The sequence below is a fragment of the Gekko japonicus genome, unplaced genomic scaffold (genome assembly GCF_001447785.1).
Source record: "Gekko japonicus isolate JY-2015 unplaced genomic scaffold, Gekko_japonicus_V1.1 scaffold5387, whole genome shotgun sequence".
Classification (NCBI taxonomy): Eukaryota; Metazoa; Chordata; class Lepidosauria; order Squamata; family Gekkonidae; genus Gekko; species Gekko japonicus.
In genome coordinates, this window is record NW_015171055.1 from 41,223 (window position 1) to 50,892 (window position 9,670).

General features: G+C 49.5%; 1 protein-coding gene across 1 annotated transcript in view; it reads left to right on the plus strand.

Annotated features, from left to right (window-relative positions):
* Positions 1-9,670, plus strand: part of LOC107117018 (DNA (cytosine-5)-methyltransferase 1-like) — a gene marked incomplete at both ends in the record, with an annotated part of 52,658 nt that overhangs the window by 40,605 nt on the left and 2,383 nt on the right. The window contains 4 exon segments of the mRNA XM_015419050.1: positions 950-1,232; positions 2,745-2,886; positions 4,516-4,682; positions 5,402-5,579. Coding sequence (XP_015274536.1) covers positions 950-1,232; positions 2,745-2,886; positions 4,516-4,682; positions 5,402-5,579 — 770 coding nt within the window.

A 9,670-nucleotide genomic window follows, 5' to 3' on the forward strand; every position in this document is an offset into this window, starting at 1 on the left:
AACATTTTATTTTTAGGATATATTCAACAAAGTTCAACATTTGTATTACAGTTCTTATCCCTTTATATCCTACCCTCCTCCCTTTCCCCCCCATATATGGCTTCCCACAGTGCTACAACCTCCTGCATAATCTTTAGGTTACTCTTAAGTACTCCTCTTTATCTTTTACATATTCTACAGGTAACTTATTTTTTCACAATTCTCTATACTCAATAGTTATCAAAGCAAAATAAATTGTCTCTCACATCCCAGTATTTTTCCAGATATTCTTTTAAGTCTTTCCAATCTTCAAAAAAGTCTTCTGCTGCCATATTATTCAGTTTCCTTGTCATCTTATCCATTTCAACCATAAAAAGTAGTTTTTTAGTCCATTCTCCAATTCCAGGAACTTCCTCCTGTTTCCAACTTTGCGCATATGTCATTCTTGCAGTCACAATCATATACCACATAAGTGTCCTTTTCGCCACATTGACCTCTTCCATTTTAAGTCCCAAAAGTAATATTTCTGGTTCCTCTTTAAATGTGCAGTTAACTATTTTTTTCCATCTCTGCATGAATCTCAACCCAAAACGTCTTAGCTTTTTCACATGTCCACCACATATGGTAAAGCGAGCCAGCAAAAATCCTACTTTGCGAGCGACTGGCATTAAAGTTGTGAGCGAGCGATTTGGCTGCCGCATAAATTAGTCTGCCCTGGAGCCATCCTTCCCGAGTTAAGTCAAAAATTTTGTGTAAGCCGGAAGCTAAAAAACTGCACTAGCTCATACAAACTCAGCTTAGAGGGAACACTGGAGGCAGGTCCGGCTGAGTTAATGCGTAACTGGCCCAAGGTCGCCCAGCGAGCTTCCGTGGCAGAGTGCGGATTCAAACTTGGGTCTCCCAGATCCTAGTCATGCCACACTGGCTTCCAGTATAAAGCTGTTGTTTGGTTTTTTCTCCCCAACATCAGAAGTCTCCGAGACGTTGTGGGCCATCGAGATGTGGGAACCGGCCGCGCAGGCCTTCCGCCTGAACAACCCCGGCACGACAGTCTTCACGGAGGACTGCAACGTCCGGCTGAAGCTGGTGATGTCGGTGGAGAAGACCAACTCCCTGGGCCAGAAGCTGCCGCAGAAAGGGGACGTGGAGATGCTGTGCGGGGGCCCGCCCTGCCAGGGCTTCAGCGGCATGAACCGCTTCAATTCCCGGACCTACTCGAAATTCAAGAACTCCCTGGTGGTCTCCTTTCTCAGGTGAGCGCGGTCGAGACTGGCTTTCCTCACTGTCGGCCTCTGGGAGGGGCCGTGGCTCAGCGGTGGAACCTCTGCTTGGCATGCAGAAGGCTCCCAGGTTCAATCCCTGGCCTCTCCGGTTAAGGATCAGGTCGTTAAGCATCTACATTAATTTGTTAAAACCTTCCTCTCCAGTCAGACTAGATTTAAGGCCAGCAGCACCTTAGAGACTAACAAGGTTTTCAGGTTTGGAAGCATCCAAGAGTCTAAGCTGCTGGTATTCTGATGAAGGGAGCTTTGATAGTGCCCTGAAAATCTTCGTAGCATAAGAGAAGCCATGTTGGATCTGGCCAGTGGCCCCTCCAGTCCAACACTCTGTCACACAGTGCTCAAAACCCGGGGCCATCAGGAGGTCCCCCAGCGGGGCCAGAACACCAGAAGCCCTCCCACTGTTGCCCCCCTCCCAAGCACCAAGAAGACAGAGCATCCCTGCCCCAGACATAAGAGCATAAGGGAAGCCATGTTGGATCTGGCCAAGGGCCCATCCAGTCCAACACTCTGTCACACAGTGGCCAAAACCCAGGGGCCATCAGGAGGTCCACCAGCGGGGCCAGAACTCTCACGGAGTGCCCACAAGTGCTTGTATTGTGAGAAAGGGAGAAAAGTAATTCTTTTTCTGCCTTCTCTGTCCCAGGCATAATTTTGTAAACCTCTGTCACGTCACCGCCTCAGTCCTCGTTTCTCCAAGCTAACGAGTCCTAAGCTCTTTAACCTGTCTTCATAGGGAAGGCGTTCCATCCCCTCAATCATTTTAGTTGCCCTTTGCCAGTTTGGTGTAGTGGTTGAGTGCGCAGACTCTAATCTGGGAGAACCGGGTTTGATTCCCCAATTCCTCCACTTGCACCTGGCTGGATGGCCTTGGGCAGGCCGTAGTTCTGATAAGAGCTGTCCTTGAAAAAGAGCAGTTTCTGTCAAGAGCTCTCTCGGCCCCACCTACCCCACAGGGGGTCTGTTGTGGGGAGGGGAAGGAGTTTGTGAGCCGCTCTGAGACTCTTTCGGGTAGTGAAGGGCAGGGTATAAATCCAATCTCTTCTTCTTCTTCTGCACCTTTCCAAGTGGTATCATATCTTATTGGCCTCTGAGGTACTGCTAGACTCGAATCGAGCTCAAGTAGCTCTCAGCAAGTCACCGTTTCCTCAACAGCGATGCTTCTTCTTCCCCCCAATATGGAAACAATACCCATCCCTACAGGGTTGTTACTGTGAGGATTGCAGTGAGATGTTGCAAAGCACTTTAGACACGAAAAGAACTATACACGGGCAACCATTCATAAAACCTGCATTGAGAAGGCAGAGGGGTGCTGTAATCCATCTTGGGAACTGTTGTGAAACCTGGGCTGGACTAGGAGGGCGGGAAGGGATTGCTGGGCCTTGCCTCGGCCACCCATTTAAAGTCTCTGACGGGGGCGGGTCGAGCTGGTAGAAGAACCGTCCCTCTCGGATGCTGATGCCGACCCTCCACCTTGTCTTCCAGCTACTGCGACTACTACAGGCCGCGATTCTTCCTGCTCGAGAACGTGAGGAACTTTGTCTCCTTCCGGCGCTCCATGGTGCTGAAGCTGACCCTACGGTGCCTCGTCCGGATGGGGTACCAGTGCACTTTCGGGGTCCTGCAGGTAAGGTGGGCGGCCAGCTTCTCAGCTGGACGAAAGCTTGGCGGGGAGTGGAGGGGGCAGAACAGCTTTTTACCGAGGCTTTTAATTAAGAGGGGAGGGGAGGCAGCACGGCATAGCTGGAACTCATCAGGTCTCAGGAGGTAGGCAGGGCCGGCCCTAGTCAGTACTTGGACGGGAGATCCACCAAGGAAGGCCCTGCAGAGGAAGGCAGTGGCAAGCCACCTCTGCTTCTCCCTTGCCTTGGAACCCCCTTGCTGGGGTCACCAGAAGTTGGCTGCGACTTGACGGCACCCACATTCCTTCCTTCCTTCCTTCCTTCCTTCCTTCCTTCCTTCCTTTTTTTCTTACAACTTTTATGCTCCACTACTCCTCAAGGTCCAAGGTGGCGGGCAGTAATAGTTAAAGAAGATTCTCAGTAATATTCTCAGTAATTCTCTAGAAATAAAATGGCAGAAACCCAAACCTCTCCCATCCCCACTTAAAAGATGCCTGCAGATTCAGACTCCTTCACAAGCCGCGGCGAACAGGCAGACCTCGCAGCTCCTCCTAAAGACCTCCGAGGAGGGGACCCCCGTTGCCCCTTCGGGGAGCCCCTCCCAAAGAACCACAGTGGAAGAGGGCCCAGGCTCTGGTCGATGTCGGTTGGGCCGCCCCGTGTGGTGGCACAGCTGCCTGATGACCATGGCAGGATAGCCTTGGGGGGTTTTTGTATTAAAAAACCCCCCAAAGATTCAATCTGTGTTACGGATAGTTTTTAAGACGCTTATATCACAGAGAATGATTAAAATGTGGGATTCGCTGCCAGAGGATGTAGTGAAGGCCACTGGAACAAACAGCTTTAAAAGGGGATTAGATAGATTGATGGAGGATAGGACTGCCTCTGTGTCTCGGCCTCTGCACTTCCTTGGGGAGTGTCCCCTCCAGGTACTAACCAGGGCCAGCCCTGCTTAGCTTCCGAGACTGATGAGATTGGGCTAGCCTGGGCCATCCAGGTCAGAACGTGGGGTTTCGTACAGAACCCCATATCCACAATCAAAGGTATTCTTGGCTTGCCTTCTTTCTCGGCGGTAAGCCAGCACCAGTGTAATTCGTCACAAATGGATAGCCTTGGGGGTTTTTTGTATTAAAAAACCCCCAAAGATTCAGTCTGTGTTACGGATAGTTTTTAAGCCGCTTGTATCACAGATAATGATTAAAATGTGGGATTCGCTGCCAGAGGATGTAGTGAAGGCCACTGGAACAAACAGCTTTAAAAGGGGATTAGATAGATTGATGGAGGATAGGACTGCCTCTGTGTCTCGGCCTCTGCACTTCCTTGGGGAGTGTCCCCTCCAGGTACTAACCAGGGCCAGCCCTGCTTAGCTTCCGAGACTGATGAGATTGGGCTAGCCTGGGCCATCCAGGTCAGAACGTGGGGTTTCGTACAGAACCCCATATCCACAATCAAAGGTATTCTTGGCTTGCTTTCTTTCTCGGCGGTAAGCCAGCACCAGTGTAATTCGTCACTAACCAAGTGATGTAAGAAGAGCACAATATTCAAACCAGAGAATCGTAAGTCTTCAGTGGGATTCAGTGTCATGGAGTTTGGCCCTTGAGGTAACTCGTTTCTCTGTGTGTTTTTCCTTCCAGGCTGGTCAGTACGGCGTGGCACAGACGCGCCGTAGAGCTATCGTCTTGGCGGCAGCTCCTGGTGAGAAACTTCCCATGTTCCCAGAACCCCTGCATGTTTTCGCTCCCCGGGCCTGCCAGCTCAGCGTGGTGGTGGACGACAAGAAGTTTGTTAGCAATATCACCAGGTAATTACCAGCAGTCCTAAACTGTGACTTAGATTTTTTTTTAATGGATGTTAAGTATTCTGTTTTATGCACTTTATTTATATCACGAGTCACCTCGAGAGCCAGTTTGGTGTCGTGGTTAGGAGGGCGGACTCTAATCTGGGCGAACTGGGTTTGATTTCCCCACTCCTCCACATGCAGCAGTTGGTGTGACCTTGGGTCAGTCACAAGATCTCTCGGCGCTGTTCTCTTAAGGGCAGTTCTTGACAGAGCTCTCTCAGCCCCACCTACCTCACAGGGTGTCTGTTGTGGGGAGGGGAAGGGACGGGGATTGTAAGCCGCTCTGAGACTCCGAGTGAAGGGCGGGGTATAAATCCAGTCTCTTCTTCGCGCTCCATAAGGAAGAAAGGTGGCTAATAAATATTTTAAATAAAATAAACACAATCACGAATGGGCGCTCTCCCAAACAGAGCCTAAGTCCATAGAATCCGCATGGCTGTCCGATGGCCATCTAGCCTCTGCTTGAAAACCTCCCAAGAGCCCACCACCTCCCAAGGAAGCCTGTTCCACTGACTGTCAGGAAGTCCTTCCTAATGTTTAGCCGAAAACTCCTGTACCACAGACCAACATGGCTGCCCCCAAGGCTGCGGCTGAACTCGGCTTCTCGTATTGTGGGGGCCGTGTTCTTCGGCAGCGGGAGGAGCCGGACGGGAAATCACCTTCTTTCCGTTTTGCTCTAGGACCTACTCGGGCCCATTCCGGACCATCACAGTCCGGGACACCATGTCCGACCTTCCCGAGATCCGGAACGGGGCCTCGGCCCTCGAGATCTCCTACAACGGGGAGCCGCAGTCCTGGTTCCAGAGGCAAATCCGAGGTTCCCAGTACCAGCCCATCCTCAGGGATCACATCTGTAAGGTGAGGCACTCTCTAAACTCTTGTTATCCGGCGAGGGGCTGGAGGCAGGTACCAGCTGGGGGGGGCGGGGGGAGTGACACCAAAGCTTCCCGGGAAAAACAATGATGGGAGCCGTCCTGTTGTTGACTTGTGAAGCAAAATCTGGTCGCTTCCACATAATTCCGAGGGAGTTTCTAGTCCTCGTGTTCCTGGTAAAGAAGTATCTATGCTGCTCTGAGAACTGGGTCTTCTGGGTACTTGGTACAGGGAAACTGCCTTTAAAAACCCAATGAGGGCACAATAAGCTCAATTCGGCAACATCCATGTGAGTCTTCAAGCTTGGGGTACAGGGGGACCGAAAGTTAAATATGAGCAGCCAGTGTGATGCAGCAACAAAAAAGGCGAATGCGATCTTGGGCTGTATCAACAGAGGCATAACATTCTTTTTTTTTGGTGTCCTAGCGATTTTATTAGAAGATAAGTCGAAGATAAGTCAAATATACATAAACAAGATTACTGTTTAAACAATAATACAGACTGTAAGTGCAAATTCATTTAACACAATGCCATCTATAAACTTATCAGTAGGAACAGCTTATTACCGTGACCTTGTCCCTTTCTTGTTATTTTCCACTTGTTCCACTAAAGTAGTAACGTATAATAAATACAGATATATTTTAGAAGGACCTTAAAAGTATTTAATGAGAGTGCTCGAACCATAAACAATTCTCATAGATGTATCCAATCTGTATAGCTAGTATTTGCTGGTAAAACATCGTTTTCTGTAAAATATGTTATAAGAGGACACCATTTTCGAATGAATCTGGAATGGGACCGCGCACACCCTTGTGTGTGTGACTCATATTTATCTGCTACTTTATCCATCACAAAGTGGTCCCAACATTTATTTCTCCATTGATCAATAGAAGGAGGATCAGGATTTTTCCATGAGGCAGCAATAGAAAGCCGTGCTGTGGCTATTAATGTGGCGGCTAATTCAGTAATTTTTACTTCCGTTTCATCAATGGTATAACATTCAAGTCACAAGGTGTCCTAGTCCCACTGTGCACTGCATTGGTCAGGCCGCACCTGGAGTCTTGTGTGCAGTTCTGAAGGCCTCACTTCAAAAAAGGATTGTGGACAGAATGGAGCAGGTGCAGAGAAGAGTGATGAGGATGACTGGGGGCCTGGAGACCGAGCCCTGTGAGGAAAGGCTGAGGGACCTGGGGATCTTCAGTCTGGAGAAGAGGAGGCTGAGGGGGTATCTTGAAGTCTTTGAAGGGCCGTCACTTAGAGGAGGATGGGGAGCCGTTCCTGTTGGCAGCAGAGGAAGAGGATACTCGCAATCATGGGTTTAAATTAAGGGCGGGAAGGTACCAGCTGGATATGAGGACAAGCTTTTTGACAGAGTTGTTCAGAACAGTGGAATCAGCTGCCTCTGGAGGCGGTGAGCTCCCCCTCCCTGGCAGTCTTCAGGCAGCGGCTGGACAAACGCCTGTCAGGGATGCTCTGGGGTGATCCTGCATTAATAAGGGGTTGGGCTAGGTGGCCTGTAGGACCCTTCCAGCTCTGTGATTCTATGATTCTTTATTCATTTATTAAAACATTTATATCTCACATTTCCTTGTGGCTCAAGGTGGCTCACAATAATAGTTAAATACATTTCCAGTTAGAAACCAAAACTATACTCTAGTATGTGTTTTGATACTGATATTTATATTGCTGTTTTATCCAGTTTGGTGTCGTGGTTAAGTGCGCGGGCTCTAATCTGGGAGAACCGGGTTTGATTCCCCCACGCCTCCACTTGCACCTGGCTGGATGACCTTGGGCAAGCCATAGTTCTGGTCAGAGCTGTTCTCGAAAAAGAGCAGTTTCTGCCAAGAGTTCTCTCAGCCCCACCTACCTCTCAGCCTCCACCAGTGTTCCCACTAAGATGAATTAATGCAAGCTAGCTCACAGTTTTTTAGCCTCTGGCTCACACTTTTTTGTCTCAGCTCAGGAAGGGAGGGCTCCGGAGCAAACCAATTTACGCAGTAGCCCAATCGCTCGCTCACAACTTTGATGCCAGGAGCTCGCAAAAGTAGAATTTTTGCTCGCAGGACCCCACAGCTTAGAGGGAGCATTGCTCGCCACCTCCCCAGGCAGCCGATTCCACTGTCGCACAACTCTGACTGTCAAAAAGTTTTTCCAAAGATCCAGCCGGTACCTTCCCGCCCTTAACTGAAACCCATCCTTGGCAAAAAGGAGTCGGACCCCTCTCGGTATGTTGGTACTATTAGCAACGGCTGTGTCAATCAAGATGAGAATAATTCCTGCCCTCCTCTAGGGGACAGCCCTTCAGATACCTCAAGAGAGCAATCCTGTCCCCCCCTCAACCTCCTCTTCTCCAGACTGAACATCCCCAACATGTTACTGTCTTCCAGGCAGCATTCAAGTCAACAGTATTATGCCACGTGCCTTCACACTTAAGCCTTGGAGACTCAGATGGGGGAAATGCCATTCACTAGAAGAAGAAAAGACCCATTGTTAACTCAGACTCAGTCTTCAGAGGCTGCAGCTCCGGACTCTGCCGTAATGCCCCCGGCAAAAGTAGAGGGGAAACTTCCAAAGTTTCTGTCCCAAAAGCTTCTTTAAAATATGCAGATATTCTAGTTGGGCTTTACCTCCGTGATTTATTCCTCTGCCTGGAATCTGATCCCTGTTCTCTAGCTGTTGCCTAAGGGTTTCTTTGCCCCCCGCTGAGGTGGTGGAGGAAAGCACTGTGAAGTCACAGCTGACTTAGCAGGCCCGTAGCCAGGATTTTGTGCCTTGTGGGGCAAATTTTTTCCTGGTGGGGCTGAAGTTCTCCATGCAGAAAGAAAAGCCATTTAGCGAACAGAAAGCCGTGACCAGGACAGATCTCTAAATTGCAAGCTGTCAACTGCTTTCGACAACAGTCCTCAGCTGCTGCAAGTTAATCACTTCCGCCAGCCTAAGCAACCGTTCTGAGAACAAGCTGACTGGTGGGGGCGATCACTTCTATTGGCAAGAAAGCTAACATTTGAGCAGAAAAACTCACTGGTATTCCTTGGTGGTCTTCAAATACTGACCAGGGCCGACCCTGCTTAGCTACCGGGATCTGAGATCAGGCTAGCCTGGGCCGTCCAGAGCACAGCAAGAGGTGGGTTTGCCTTCGCCTGCCTCCGCGTAGCAACCCTAGACTTCCTTGGCGGTCTCCCACCCAAGTTCTGACCAGGGCTGACCCTGCCTAGCTTCCCAGATATGATGAGATCGGGCTCGCCTTGAGCCATCCCGATCGAGGCAAGGGACAAACGGAGGTGGCTTGCCTTCGCCTGCCTCTGCGTAGCGACCCTGGGCTTCCCTGGTGGACTCCCTTCCAAGTCCTCACCAGGGCCCACCCCGCTTAACTCCCGAGATCTGAAGAGACCGGGCTCGCCTGGGCCACTCCAGGTCAAGGTGGGGAGCGTCATCAAGTCGCAGCCAAAACTGTGACCCCCTGAGGGTTTTTTCAAGGCTCGTGATGAGCGGAGGTGATGTCCCTTCACCTGCCTCCGCATCGCAGCCCTGGATTTTCTTGGCGGCCTCCCATCCAAGTCCTAACCTGGGCCCAACCCTGCTTTCCCCAGAAGGCCGGACCGGAACCAACGGGTTGAGATTAAATCAGAAGAGTTTTTGGCTAAACATGAGAAAGAACTTCCTCCTTCTTCTTTTTTTTTTTCTTTTTTTTGGGAACCCCCGGAGGGGTATTTTTATTTTTTCAATAAGACTACAAACTACAAAGAAAATATAGGAAGGGGAGCTACAACTATGGATAAAGAAAAGATACCCACACTAACTAAAAGCCCAAGAGTGGGAGACCCTCTTTATGTTAAACTTAATATTAGTATTAAAGGAGTTAGTTAAACAATATACTTGTAGAGTTCTTGCTTTTCTTATTGTTCTGTATTAGTAAATTAGTTATCATGAGAGAACTTTCTGAGCATCTTCTTTATTTCAAAGAGACATTTATCAGAGTCCTTCTGCCCTTACTTCGGCTTTCTGTCTCTAAAATCATATACAGTTTTCATTGCTCTCGCACCCGGTTCTGTGGAAGAACTTCCTGACAGTTAGAG